Source organism: Neolamprologus brichardi, chromosome 17 (genome assembly GCF_056152115.1).
Source record: "Neolamprologus brichardi isolate AB-2024 chromosome 17, ASM5615211v1, whole genome shotgun sequence".
In the NCBI taxonomy this organism is placed as follows: Eukaryota; Metazoa; Chordata; class Actinopteri; order Cichliformes; family Cichlidae; genus Neolamprologus; species Neolamprologus brichardi.
Genome location: NC_142120.1, coordinates 10,030,968 through 10,045,996, shown reverse-complemented (window position 1 = coordinate 10,045,996; position 15,029 = coordinate 10,030,968). Strand labels below are relative to the sequence as shown.

The 15,029-nt window shown below is 41.4% G+C and overlaps 1 protein-coding gene across 1 annotated transcript; it reads right to left on the bottom strand.

The window, feature by feature from the left end:
- Positions 1–230: 230 nt before the first annotated feature.
- Positions 231–14,775, bottom strand: nudt4b (nudix (nucleoside diphosphate linked moiety X)-type motif 4b). Its single transcript, XM_087830648.1, has 5 exons — positions 14,289–14,775; positions 5,159–5,269; positions 4,129–4,173; positions 3,887–3,974; positions 231–3,183 (listed from the first exon to the last, which is right to left on the bottom strand). The coding sequence occupies exons 1-5, from the start codon at positions 14,385–14,387 to the stop codon at positions 2,963–2,965; spliced, it is 564 nt and encodes a 187-aa protein (XP_087686774.1). The 5' UTR covers positions 14,388–14,775; the 3' UTR covers positions 231–2,962.
- Positions 14,776–15,029: the final 254 nt, after the last annotated feature.

The window sequence follows — 15,029 nt, the reverse complement described above, 5'->3', positions numbered from 1 at the left end:
CCTTGACTTTGATCAGTGAGAGCTCCCTCAAAATCATAAAATTTTTCAGCTCCTGTCACTGTGAAAACTGTCCTACTCTAGTATAGAAGCTAGCAAACACACATACATACATGTATAAACACACACACAAACACTATGGATTAATTTGACAAATAATTCTTGCATATAAAAACATTTAAAAAACAGTATATGCTGCAATCAGTTAAATAAATCCTCAACAACTGTTGAAATAAGATTTTTCCTCTTTAATGCACTCTTCTCCAAAGGTCTTTCCTCTCCAGTTCTTTAACCCACTTTCACATGAAACATTGCTGTGCATATTAAGATAAACAATAACAAATCTTTAGTTTGCCTTGTTTACAGTAAGACCAATCACAGATCAACAAAGACCCGAGCATCCAACAGCATCTCAACAAGCGGAGGGAGATGTGAGCTGTAGAACATCAGGATTAATGGATTCAAGTTGGGCTCGCGTTCAGATTGTGGTCTGACTCAGTCGCATGTGTTCAACTTCAAAACGGCGCGAGGTAAAGAATCACCGCCTCATGAGAATCTGAACAATGTAGGGTGCAGTTCGGATTTAGAAAGAGATTTTTCACATTATAAAACAATCATATTCTGAAATAACACAAAGATTTTATCAAACAGTGTTTGAGATGTTTTTTTCCACCCTCTCGCTCTACGATATAGACGATTAAAACACTAACATCAAGTTCTTTTACCTCCCATAAGGATACAAACTGTTTTCCTTTAATTTGGCACATCATATTTCTGTCCAGACACACGTAGAAACAGGCTGAGACTTTACGCGAGGTGAACCGCTGTATTATTTTACGATACTGCAGATAAGGTTTTGTGAAAGAGCAGCATCTACTAGGAAGATAAAGTGAGACGTGGCATGAAATCTGAAGATATGACTGAACTCCTACAAAAGCCAAGAATGAGAAACGCCTGGATTGTACCACCGTTTTCATTTCCAAATGCATTCATCTGATCTTTGATGTTTGCACCACCCTCTGCATGTCTCATGCATCTGCATTAAAAAAAAAAGAAAAAAAAAAGAATAAAAATAAATCCTTGTTTACTCTGGGTCAATACTTGTGTGACGTCTGTGTCTGTTAAAAAGGTTTTCATCTTAAAGTTTCAGATTATCATCCATATAATCTCATTCTCTGCTGTCAGTCATTTTAATACAACTATTACATGATGCACCCCCCTCCATCACCTCAACACAAACACCAGCCGACCTTCACATCCTAAACCTGTGGCACGTCACTATGTTGTGATACAAATACCCTGTAGTGTGCGTACTCAGTGGGGGGGGTCAGGGAGAGTTCCTACAGGTCTTCTTTTTCTGCCATTTGTACATTGTTAAAAAAAATTATAAAACATTAAAGAGAGAAATTACAGCTTCATTTCGGTTAAAAACACATTGTCAGCGGTTCTCCTCAAAGCTATTTACAAACCGGGTGTGTGGTAACTAGTCGTCATTCAGCCGTCAAAGCAGGAGAGAGTGGGAGTCTGTTTTCAGGGAGGAAACGTGACATTTAAAAGCTGGGGTGAGCCACTTTTCTTTGGCTTTTGAAAAGGAAGATGGATTTCATATATCTTTTTGGGCAAAGGTTGTGTTGGCAATGCTAAGAATTATCACAGATTAAAAATGCACCGTTTCTTTCTTTGAATCAAACTATGTCACTGGATCATTTTACCTTTGCTTTGCATCAGTTAACTCACTGATCCAGTAGATATTACCCCCTCCCCCGGCAGCATTGAATAAACCAAGACATTAACAGATCAACAGGAAAAAAAAATAAAAAGTCATTGTCAAGTCATTTGATGCATTAATTGCAGCCCTATGCAAACACAGGACAAAGCAATCATAGTTTATGTGGAAATGTAATTAGTGGACAGGTTCTTCAAACAGCACCACGAGACAAGAGAGAGAAAACTGCTGCTGGTTAAAGGAAAAGCAGACAATCATTCAATTGTTTTCATTCAGCATAAATCACAGCAATGCACTTCCCTCCCTCCAAGCATCTCAAGTTGAGCCCGGCCACACGACCCCAGCAAGGTCGTAATTTGCACTTCTGAATACTTTTCAGTGGGGGAAACACTGAGCACTGATAAAAAGGTATGTGGTCATAAACTGACATCAGAGCAGTGTTTGATCCGTCAAGGTTAGCCGACACTAAACTTCGCAGACACTGGCTCATGTTTAACTATAAACACAGCAGTGCTATCATTCTGTGACATGACCATGGCGATCATCATATCCAGTTTAGGCTCACTGAGGTAGAAACTCTTTTTTTTTTTTTGTTTTACAGGTTAATGGTTAACTGAAATACTCCAGTACCTTCACTCCAGCTGCATTTGTTAACACCAACATCCAAGTTTAAGTGAAAATACTAATTTAGATCAATTAACTGTATTTTGTCATTAGTTAATGGTTAACATGGTGGAAAGGAAATCACGCTTTTACATTAAAATACAACGTGTCAGTCTTTTACCAATTAACACTGTCGACTACGCTTTATTAGAGTTCACGCAGCATATTCGTTCAAATAAAATGACATAAAAAGGACCATCAGTGAAACAAAACAACCCCAATACCACATTCATACAAAGTTTCTGTAAGGCATTCCTTCACGAGGTCACTCGTACCAGCAGAGTCTGCAGCTTCTTCGTCCCAAACTTCAGCTCCTCATTCTGACGTTTGCCAGCAAAAGAAAAGTGTTCGATTTAGCCACAATCGCAGTTTCTCTGCCAGAGTGTTCCCAGCTTCTCCTGCTCAGTCTTTAACACGGCTCTGGCAATGGCTTTGGTCTGTCCTGCAGCTAAGATTAGAAACTATACATACAAGAAGAGCCACAACTCTGAAAAAGTCTTTAGATTCATGCACGAGACTGTACAGACTTTAGGTGAACTGTCTCAGCTAGACAGGACAGGAGGTTGAGTTGCAGTCCTATCTGCAGGAGGAGCCCAGCACGCTGCCCGTCGAGGGTGTGGTGGGTGTAGCGCTGTAATGGGGGTAGTTGTCGTTTGATGAGGGGCTCGGGAGGATGGAGTTCCCATTGGTGGGAGAGCAGCTGAGCTGGAGCCTCCGCAGGTACTCGGCGTGAACGGGTTTGTGGCTCTGCAGCACTTTGATGGCCTCTTCCACGGTGAACCACTCCCGCTTACGACCTGCAGAGGGAGACAGAGAACTGAAGATCAGGTTTTCTTAATCACCAGCAAAGTGCACTGTCACACAAACTGTAACTTTTGTGCAGAACAAGCCGCGTAACCCCTTCTTTCCCTTTTCCACAAGCTGATTTGACTTCATATCAAAAGACAAAATGGACTGTGAGCTTTAATAGCTCCTGCAGGTTACCCCATTTTCACTTGTTAGAAGAAAAAAAATAAAAAACACAGTGACACTGGATTGAAACATGTCACAGAATGTCACAATGAGGCAAACTTGCATACTTAATAAGATGCATTAAAGTAGGGTGAAGATACTATAGATATAGATGGATACTGTATCTTGAAACTCAAATATATACCTGAAAACCTTCAAATATCCATGTACAGACCAAACTAACATCTGCTATAAAGGTTTTCAGAGTTCAAAGCAAGAACAGAGGGGATACATTAAGCTTTGGATTACACAGACTGGATACTGACGTCCGCCGCACTGACAGCTGTAATATACTGCAGCTAAGTACTACTGCAGTAATGATCAGTGGCCTAGATTTATAGGCACCTGTTGTAACTGCCAGTGCCTGTGTGGTTTCTGTGCAGTACTCTAGTCTTCACATAAATAAAAAATACAGAGTACGGTGTAAGCAGCAGCACTCAGAACCGCACGTATCGATGCTTAAGGGGAGGACATGAAGCAAAACTTTACCTATGTTGACAGAGTCTTCCCAGTCTTCTAGGGTTTCCGTCACAGTCAACACGTACACGTACGTTCGGTGCTTACGATCTTGGTTTTGCTTTAAGGATCAGAGACAGATGTAAATTTAATTACAATGCAGCGATGCAAAAAAATCATGCAATTCACACCTACATTTATTTGCCAATTTTAAAGTAAATAATTGCAGATTTTATACAATTTGCACATTTTGTCCTGTCCTGTGAAAAGCTTACCTCAAATACACCAAGCAAGCGTCCTAGTTTGCCCTTCACACCGGCCTGAGGAAAAGATAAAGGAGAAAAGAAAATCATTTATTTCTACTGGCTGTAGTGTTTGGGAAGCAGAGTATACTTCTTTGTTGGAAGGCTCAAGTAGCTATGGCTTCTGTAGAAGGTCAGTCACAGAGATGAATAGAAAGTGAAAACAACAGAAAAGCAGTGTTCTGCATCAACACAGTGGGAACTCTGTGTCACGTTTCAACATTCAGGACAGTCCAACAGATAACTGCCCACAAATAAAGAATACATATATCAGGACTGAACAAATTAAACCCCTATGACGGTTTTTGCAGAAACTAGTAGCAAAGCTACGAGCTACAGAGTCAAAGGTCAACATATAACATTAATATAAAAGATTTCACTGTCATTTATACTGTACTGGGTCATCACCTGGGTAAGAATACAACAACAATAATAATAAAAAGAATCTTGCTTGAATTCTGCAGATTGTTATTACAGTAATATGAGCGAGTCCCTTTCATAACAGTCATTTTATTAATTCAGATGTACGAACTTCTGTTCACAGGCCTCAAATTACTGTTAAGACATATGACATCTGCTCAAGTGTCAGTCTGACCCACCGATGTGTCCAGAAGGAAAGGCTACAGGGTTTGTGAATGCACAGGAATCCAGTGAAGGGCCAAGTTTAGACCACTGACGTTGCTGAGAACACAAGGTTCTCAACCAGGGGGAACTCTGAAATACCATCAGGCTCCTCACTCACCCAGCTGCTGACACTGTACCCCTTCAAAAACCTCTCACCCTTAGCTTACTTGCAGTTTCTAACCATGCAAGTCCAATTCTTTTTTTTTTGTTGTTGGATTTTTACTGATTATTTTTTAACACTACAGATGTAATACAAATGATAACAGTATTAGGTGCCAACTGTGTCTCTCTGCACCAATGCACAAACCTATTTCACTTTATAGACTTCAAACTTGACTTATATCACATTAAAACAAAGTCAGGGCACAGATTTATTTACCTCCTCAAACACTTCTCGCACTGCTGCGCCACATGGCTCCTCTTCTGGCTCCATCCCTCCTCCGGGGACGATCCACTGGTCTGGATGCCGACTGCTGCTGACCAGCAGAACCTGTCAAAGAAAAAGAAAAACTTTAGGAAATGCAGACCGAGTTATTATTTTTACTTTAAACCCCAATAAACCAAAGGAGTTAAAGCACACAGGAGCATGCAGAGTTTCAGTGGCCTATATTGCAACTTGAGGACATGAACCATGACCCTTGGGACTCAAAACATCATAAAAAAATGACTGATGGTTGGAGTTGCCTTAGCGTCGCTCACAAGATGCCAAAGACAGGATTACACGCACTCGCAGAACTGAACGCAGACAGCTGTGGACTGCAGGGAGACACAGGTGGTCTTATTTCACTACTTTCTGATCTCTTTAAGAGGATCCATGCACATTTAATGCTCTTAGCGGAGTGACTCCATGCTCCATGGTGGAGTGTCTCCATGGTGCATGCTTTTTTCTTACGAATGAGAAATACCAGATTCAAGACCACGAGACAACACAAACCAAGGCTCAGGAGCTACAAACTAGTTCATAGATGGAATGATTGCTTTGTACCAAATTAATCAATCCAGTGTGGACTGATCCATTGTGGCCACCATTTAAATAAGGGACCAGGTGAAAGTTCTTTCAGTGTAGTCCATATCCCCTTGACTTTATACAAAAGGTTTTGTTTTAAAGTACATACAGGCTATATGTACTTTTTTTTTTTTTTTTTATTTGTGTCTGTCAATTTGCAGTCTCTTGAACAGTCACCGGGGGGCCATTATAAACTTGTCCTCAGGTCCTATTTATGGCAAAATGATGTTCACTTTGAAGCTAAACATGACAATTTGGAATAAAGAAAGTAAAGAATTGCAAAAAACTAGCAAAATACTGTCTACTGGAGGCATCTCGGTTACCACCGCAACAACTTAGTACTACTATTAGCTTGTCAGCTCCACTTTCTCATTTCAAGAGATCAAGACAGTGCCAGTTAAAACACCAAAACAGTAAACCAGTGGGTGAAGACATGTTGACAATAAGGATGGCATGAAGATATCCACACACAAGCAAGCAAGTACCATCTAATGATGGAATTTACATCACGCAGACAAATTGAGTTGCATAAAGATGCTACATACATTTAGATAAATATATATTCCTTTGAGCAAATAATCCATAGTTTTTACTCCTTTATTTACTCTTTTTTCCCCCACCACTTCATGTGGATGCCCATTCTTGAAAATACTCAACCCTAATTAATACCAGTGTCCATGTGGTCCCGACACAACATGAACTCAGCGGACAATGCTTGTAAACTCAGCTGGGGGCCCCTAAAATTCTGCCAGTGCTCCCGAGTGGCCCGCTGGGGTTTGAATTACACGACAGTTGCAGTGTCCACTGATACGTACAGATCAGATGTGCCTGTGTGTGCGGTTTGCGGCAGTATCCACATAGCAATCGAAAGAAACACGAAAACAGCTGCTATGAGCATTATCGCATTTAGCATGAAGCTGTATCATCATCATTAACACATACAGCCAACAAGTGTGTTTAAAAAAATAAACACAGCAGGATTCTGTCACAGTCTCTGATGGTTCACTTAAGCGTGATTCTAGCACATTTTAGCATTTTTCCTTTTTCTGTCATAATCCAGCATCGACAAACAAGCGGGGGCGCCGGTCAGGGCAAAGGGGCCACACAGTGAACGTCCATGAATTAGTGTGAGAAATCTGTGAAGCAGCATGTGCAACAGATGGTGAACAACGCAACCTAACTGACTTCATATGCAGTAATCTGTGAGAGAAGTCAGCCTGTCGCTTAATCCCGCCTCAGCTTTCGTATGGCTTCCCTTACGTTCTCTAATGGGATTGTGGCCGCGGCTACACGAGGCTTTCTGAGGCTCTTCTAAATTGCCTGGGCTGAAGACCAAACAGACTGTCTGACTGATACGGCACATGACCGGAGCCCTATCTGTCAGTTGCCGGCTGGTGTCTTGCTCACATGCCCGACTCAACCACCTGCTTATTCCCGGATTGCAGGTTAGGGTGGGGGTGAGGGGGAACCGATGTTAAGTGCATGCGTGCAAAGATTTCCCTAGTGATGAAAATGTTAAGAAGAAACATCACACAACAGATGTTTATGTTATGTGACAGGTGTACAGCTTACATAATGGACAGTAAATGACGCGTTAAAAGAAGAGGCATTTACACAAATAGTACAAGCAGCGCTGGCGCAGGGCATGCCGTTCTCTCAGGAGGGTGCAAACTATAAGAAATGTGCAAAGCTGAACCTGTAACCTGCCTCGGTAAGCTCCCTCAACAACAGGAGGGCTTTTGCCAGTGAGATCTTTTATTGTGTTTGTCAGTGTGCAGCAGTGATTTTATTTGTCCTCCTTTATAAATGTGAATGTCACCTGCCAGAAGTCATTACTGTGCCAAGAGGTTCCACGCAGGCTCACCGACTTGGCGACTTCACGGGTGTGCCAAAAGGTCCTCACGTCTTAACAGTGCGTGTGTGCTGAACTGCAGCCGGCGAGGATTAAGGGGAGATCGCTAAGCAGTGAGTGCACAATGTATACAAAACACAGTGTTTCCGGGGCAGCAACAACGAAGCTGATTTTAGCGTTTAGTTGTTGTTGAAGAGGAAATATTATTCATCCACCCTAAGAAAAGAGGGGTTGGGTCAATTTTGGAATGTAGAGACTGGAATCTACATTTTACAAACCATCTTTAATTAAAGAGGTTTGCTTCATCACACTGCTCCATATTTCATACAGAAGTGCAGCAGTGGGGCACAATTTCACCTGTCCAAGGCCAAATATGGACCTGCAACCTCTTTAGGCCATTCACCTACATTCAAGAATTTAGAGAATTTCCCAAACACAAGTCCTTTTGATCACAATAAAAAGAAACCATGTTACATGTAAAAGAACTGGCAAAATACGTCCATTTCCTTTATATAATTATCATTATTACACTTTTATTTGAACTGTTTGTTCATTTATTTTCAGTAACTTTAACAGTCACGTGAACTGGTATTCCCATTATCAACTAGAAAAATAATAATTATAGTATAGATTAACTAAGCTCCGCCTTCTGAGCTGTATAGCAACCCACCGAACAAAAAGACCAGTTAGTACAAAAACAGCCCACAAGCTACAATTTAAAGAGGCCAAAAAACTCAAAAACAAAATAACTCACACCAGGATGGCAGGTCAACAGTCAGCTGATGGTGAACTCTGAGCACTGAAAACCCACTTATGTTTAGAAAGAAGGTCGGGCTAGAGGAGAGGCCTCTGGGCAGAGTTATTACAGCTCCTCCAATTTGATTTTTTTGTAATTATAAAAAATAACAAGCAAAACTAGACTGATTTTTCCAGGGGTAAGAAGTCAAAAACAGGCAGGGTATTTTAAGCCATCAAATGACTATATAAATAAACTTTACTTACTTAAAATGGGTCTTTAGGGGCGGAATAAGCACGTAACCAAGATTGGTCAACATACAGTTCAAGCAGGGAGTCTTTCTTACCTTAGTTAACAGAAGCTGTTATTTTGCATAACATAAAAAACTGCAAGACTAAGACTGAAAACATTTCCTTCATGTTTGTATTTTATTATAGTTTTTTCCACCAATACGTATTTTTACTAACCTTTCCTTACACTGTTTACATTATTTGGTTTATATCTATGTTTACTCTCTAGCCATAAAAACGAAGAGAAAAATTGCCTTGGGGGAGGGACTGTTTACTGCTTTTTTCCTCCTTTGACAACGTAAGACATCATAAAAGCATATTCCAAGTTTTAATTCTTTTATAGGAGAAGGAAGATTGACAAACCTCCTTAAAAGTGGCAGGGCAACATTATTGATAACTGATGTACCACATGCATGTTAGTTTCAAAAGAAAGTATTGTTTGGTAAATATATGCCAATGGTGACACTACAAACTACAACTACAAAACCCTTATGAAACCCTACAGTGTAATCTGCCGTGCATCTACCTGGAAACGTAAATAAATGAAACTGGAACAAATGGAACTATTGTGACTGGCCTATACATTTCCATTTGCTTTTTCGCCACAGTCTTTGATCAATGAGGTACGATTTTCCGCCCTAGCATGAGGAATAATAATTAAGCTTCGATATAAGGACTCACATATGAGGGACATCGCCAAACCAAAATGACTGAAATGGATGTGAGAGAATTTACAAAGAGGCAAAACATGAGGGACAAATCCGTTAGGGAAGGGGGGAAAAAAAGAGAAAGAAACAGAAAAGTCCTAGGATTTTATTTGTTTCTATCGTGGCTGGCATCACATATAAAACAGTGGGATATGACCACAAGGTAATTAACACCATGCACAAGCATGAATGGTTATATAGCTTACGACATAACCCCTACAAAGATTCACCACAGAAATCCAAATCAGCCATAAGACATGAACTGTTTGGGCACTTTGTAACTTTTTGCATGGTGGATGCAAATTTAGCAGTGAGTGAGCAGAGTTTCTACCATGTACATATAACACTACAAGTGCCATACCACTTAGTGTTCCACCAGAGTGAAAAAGGAAACAGGGTGTGCGTCTATAAGTCTTCTCTGGATAGTGAAATACACAAGTCATCTTTAAAGACTTCAATGTAAAGACGTGTTCGCTGTAAAGCCCACAAGTCACTGATTACACAACCTCTCTGAACACTAGTTAACTTCATGAATAGGCAAAAGATTTTCAGAACCACTGTTAGTTAAAAACAGAGTCGGTCTTCTGGCATGGCCTCAAAACGGAGACAGCAGGGAGGAATATTCTGGAGGACATAAACACCTCCTCCCCATGGGGAACCGCCTGTAGCTGTCACATAAAGAAGGCTCCACATGCCAGGCAGGCAGCCGGAGGACGGAATGATGTAGAGTCACAGACACCAAAGAAGAGGAGCGCAGGAGACATGATTGATGGGGCTGAGACATTAATATAGTGGCTGCATTATACGACAACTAATAAGAGTCATAAACAAGCGACTTCGGAGGAAAACAGCACAAAATGCGAACGCAGAGAACACATGCGACTTCATTCTTGATGTTAAGACGTAGCGTCTAGGGCAGGGCGATATGACCAGAAATATTTATCACGATATACATTTGAAAATTTGCGATAACGATATAACTGACCATATAATTGACACTAGACAAAATACTTTACAACTCCACAACTTTATTAGTGCAAAAACCCCATCAATGTATTTTCACTTAAACAAGCAGCTGTTTTTTATGTGCATTAAAGTTACATAAAAATGTAACAGTGCAAATTCCTTGCTGACAGTTTAACCAAAAGGCATTTCCAGTGGAAACTGGTCGACATATCCTCAGCATAACCATGTATAATATCCACAAAACTTAAAAAGAGGTTATAGACACACAATACCGTAATATTATGTTGAAGCACAGTACTATCACTCCGCGAAGTGATACGTACTGTACGAGCCGTAATGCTCCGACAATCCATCAAGCGGTGTGGCTTCGTAGCTTAGCAAAGTCGTACTGAAACATCTGACAGATTTTCGAGCGCCGTGTACATAAAATCGTTTCGAGGTCAGTAAACACAACCAGAATTCATACATAAGGCACACGGGATTATAAGGGGCACTGTCGATTTTCAGAAAAATCAAAGGATTGATTTTAAGTGTGCCGTATTTTCCAAACAACACGGTAATAACGACGGCCCGCTAGCATGCTCTACCAAAAATAGTGCTTTGTTGTGTATCTGACGGACGAAAGCTAAACCAGTTCCACACCACTGAAGTTGCAGCATTTTAACAAACCAGTTCTGGTTTATCCGTTTCATTTAACGATCCGCTTTCGCTATTCTCATTCTGCGTCGCCGCCATGTGCGTATGTAAACATAAGCAGTGCGCATGCGCGTTTTACCCATATTCTATCGCGATATTTCATTTTCCTATCGTTGCCCAAAATTACACCGGTATTACCGTGAACGGTATGATATAGCCCAGCCCTAGTAGCGTCTTCTCAAACTGATAACCGGCCACCACCATTTCCACAATGACAGCATTCGTTACTTGCTGGGATACTTTCAATATCAAACCATGGGGTACAATCTGAGAAACACAGAGGTTACTGCTAAAACTGTTATCCTGATAACACTTATGGCATTAAAATTCACTGTGTTAAAAGCCTCTGACGGCAACTGCTAGATTTGACATGGGGGTGGTGGCTTTCAAGCAAGAATACCATGTGACATCATCACCTTATAAAACTGCTTTGCATTTATATGGAATCATAGTTTGTGACACTCAGGTGACTGCAAGAATATATTCTTTACTCTAAAGCGTTGCTACTACTCCATTGCGCACACCTTTGACTAGCTGTAGCTCAGGGCCAAACAGCCAAGTAGTTATTCCTGTTATATTTCTGAGATGTTAGCTTAAACTTCACCACCTGGGGCGCACTGTAACGTAAATTCTCTGCGAACAAGCCAGCGCGGTCACGGAGAACCCCCAAAACTGCCCGAAGAGACCCTGGTGCTAACCATGAGATAATGGTAGGTCACTGGAACCCAAGAACTGAATTCTGGCTTAGACAAAAGGGTCGACAGAGCAGGTAGCTCCCCTTGTTTGATTCGCCACCAGTTTTACTTCCCGACACAACCCCTGAAGAGATTTTTGTCTGCGTCTGGAAACGAACAAGTGACCCTTCGCTCGCCGAGTGAATGTGTTAAACACTAAACCACTGGAAGCACATTAAGAAGGTAGACAACTAAATTAGCAAATCTGAGCAACTGTTGCTCTAGTAGTTGAAGATTTTATGGCCCAGCTAGAAAGTATTGTACAGGCCTTTCTGTTAGACCAATAGCGGCAGACAAAAGGCTGAAGAAAGAGGGAGGACCAAAGCAAAGCAAAACAATGAAAATTTCAGGCTGGAAAGCCAAAATAGACTGAAGGTGACTGTAAAATAGCCATATTGCAGCTTTGAGGCAGCACGGACATTACATAATTCAGTGAGCACAAAATTTGATTGAATTATACCAAGCGAAAGTAGGGGAAACTGGGGAAAGCAGTGCTGAAATCCTTTTATTATGATGCATCACATTAACCACATATGTTAGCACACTAACATATGTGGCTTTCATATTACTGACATGTTTAGACTTAAAGTAGACACACATAAAAACACTGGCTCTTCTTGCTTAATTATTCGTTTTGACAACTTAGCACTGTTGTGATGAAATGTAATTTCACCAGCTCAACCAACTTGTCTGTCTCTTTGAATTGTCAGCTTCCCATTTTTCACTGTTCGAAGTTAAACTATTGCTATCACAGAATATCTGGCCTTAAGGGCCCTGCTTTCTCCTTTCCCTTCCAAAACAAAAACAGCTGAGCAGATCTAGAGCTCCTGTTCCACCAGAGTTAGGTATCCAATGTCTACATGTCTATATGTAATGTATATGTGTGTTACTACAAAGCCTACACTACATGTGAGTCGTCTTCAAAAATCACCATTAGTGCCAACCCAGTTACAGTAAGAGCATCACATCAGTTCTCTTACTTAAAGCTGAGTCATGTTTGTGGTTGCGAACCCAGACATGCTTGTTAAAGTCCTGAGGGTAGTAGTCACCTACATCCTTCTGTTGTCACAATATTACAGTACACTAATGCAAGTAAAAATGGCCAAACCAAAACAATTCTAAAGAAAGCAAAACTGCATCTCTGCACAGTATCTCTATTTCTTTTATGGCTACGCATTTAAAAGAAATCTTACATAACAACAGCATACCACGTCCACATGTGCAAACAAGCAGATATACTGTTTGCATGCTTGTAAAATTCCTGATATGGTGTGTTTAACAGCCAAACACTGGAGAGCCTAGGCAGAGCTCTTAGTGGCTGTCTAGTGACAGCAGACAGTGATGTCTTTACTGCACATTGTGTAACACTTTGTTTATGCCAGGCCAAAAAAGGGCTATATATAGTCAAGCCAGAATATGCAGGGGACAGCCTTGACTTTTGTCACTTACTGGTGGAACATTCATGCACGTAAACCAGTTAACCAGACCAGTTAGCAGACAGAGAAATTATATAAGGTTCATTTTTACAGCTTTTGACATTTATGGTGTGTGTGTGTGGGGGGGGGGGGGGGGGGTAGTTACAAATAAATATTGCAAAAAAAGGGGGAGGAAACAGTCACCGCACAAAATAAAAAATAAAATAAAATAGAAAACTATGGTAGTTTAAATTCTGGCGGACGTCTCACTGAAGCCCTGCTTTAGGTTACCTTAAATCTCCTTTGAGGTGGGTCTAAAGCACTGCCCATCAGAGCCTGTCACATCCATTCATTATTTACATGTGATGGTCCCTTTAAATCCTAATCAACAGTATTGCTACGCAGCAGCCCGCCCAAGGCCGGCGGGATGCAGCATAACCGTGAATGAAGCTGCTCGGTCATGTACACTTACATTATTGTCATATTAAAATGACCCTACATCTGATGAATATATTTAGCAGTAGACCTGTGGCATATATTGTTACCCCCCGCTCAGCCCACGCTACTGTTAAACCCTCTACTAAAGGAACCGTACAAGTGAGCGCCTCGCCCCCCTTCTGCTCGTTGCTTCAAGCTAGCGAAAAGCTAACAGGAAGTTACTTTCAAAATAAGAGCTTCGCCTTACTTGAGAGGGCAGTTTCACATTGCGCTGCTGCCCGTGTGTTTTAATTTGAAACAAACATACCATTAGTCGTACGATGCTAGGTGAAGGTGGCTCGACAGCACCGCTTTTTCCCCCCTTTTCTCTACGTGCTCCTCAAACTAGCCTAAACTGGATGGCCCAAGGCACATCAGCAGCACGCAAACACAAACCAAAAAGACAGCGGCTTTGCCAGCAAACACGTAACTACACCTAGTAGGCAACACCATAAATCAAAGCCCGTGTGTCTTATTACGGATCGTTGTGCGTTTTGAAAACGAGCATCCCTGTGCACTTTGAATGGCTGCTAGATGCAGATTGATTAGGCCATAAAGTCACAGCACACAAACGCTGCATATTGTTGATAAGATGCAGGAAAACAGCGTCACACTGGGATCCTTTCTTACCTCTTCTTCACGTTCATTCTTGAAACACAGACATGCCGCTCTCTTCTTGAAACCGTCGCCATCGTATGTCCTGGTCTGGTTTGGTTTGAGCTTCATCATTGATTTGGAAATGTGCCTCCTTGAGTAAGAACCGGCAAAAAAAAAAGCAAAATAAAAGAAGAAAAAAAGGTGGAGGGGGTGTCCAATTAGTCAACAGCACAGCCGCCGCATTGTACTGCTCTATGCACCCGATGGGCAGATCAGGAACGGAGGATGTATGAAAGGTCTCGTCAGACAATCCTGGATTTAAGCTTGTCCTTGTGAAAATAAGCACAAATCAGAGCCTCTGATGTGTAAGTCAAGCCCCCAGATGCTACCTGCGATCTCCAGTCGGCAGTATGTGCGCGCAGTCCCGCAGGTTGAGAGCTTATGTAGAGTGCAGCCTACACAGCACAGCCCTCCTCTGGATCCATTTGCGTATGGCCGCTGACTCAGTACAATGAACAAGCAGCCCGGAGTTTCGGAAATACAGATCACTCCTCTGAGGAGGGGATGAGCTAATTGGATGGGCTTGTGTAAAGTGGGCGGGGCTAGGCGTCTACTAAAACATAGATTGATACCTAAGTTTATTATTTTGTTTCCAGTAGTACAAGAGGGAGCTTTTTTTTTTTTCAAACATCCAGTGTGTGGTTCCTGATGAGAATTTTAGCAGGTCCTGGGGATCATTTTGTTGCAGTGAAAAAGAAAAAAATCATGCTGATT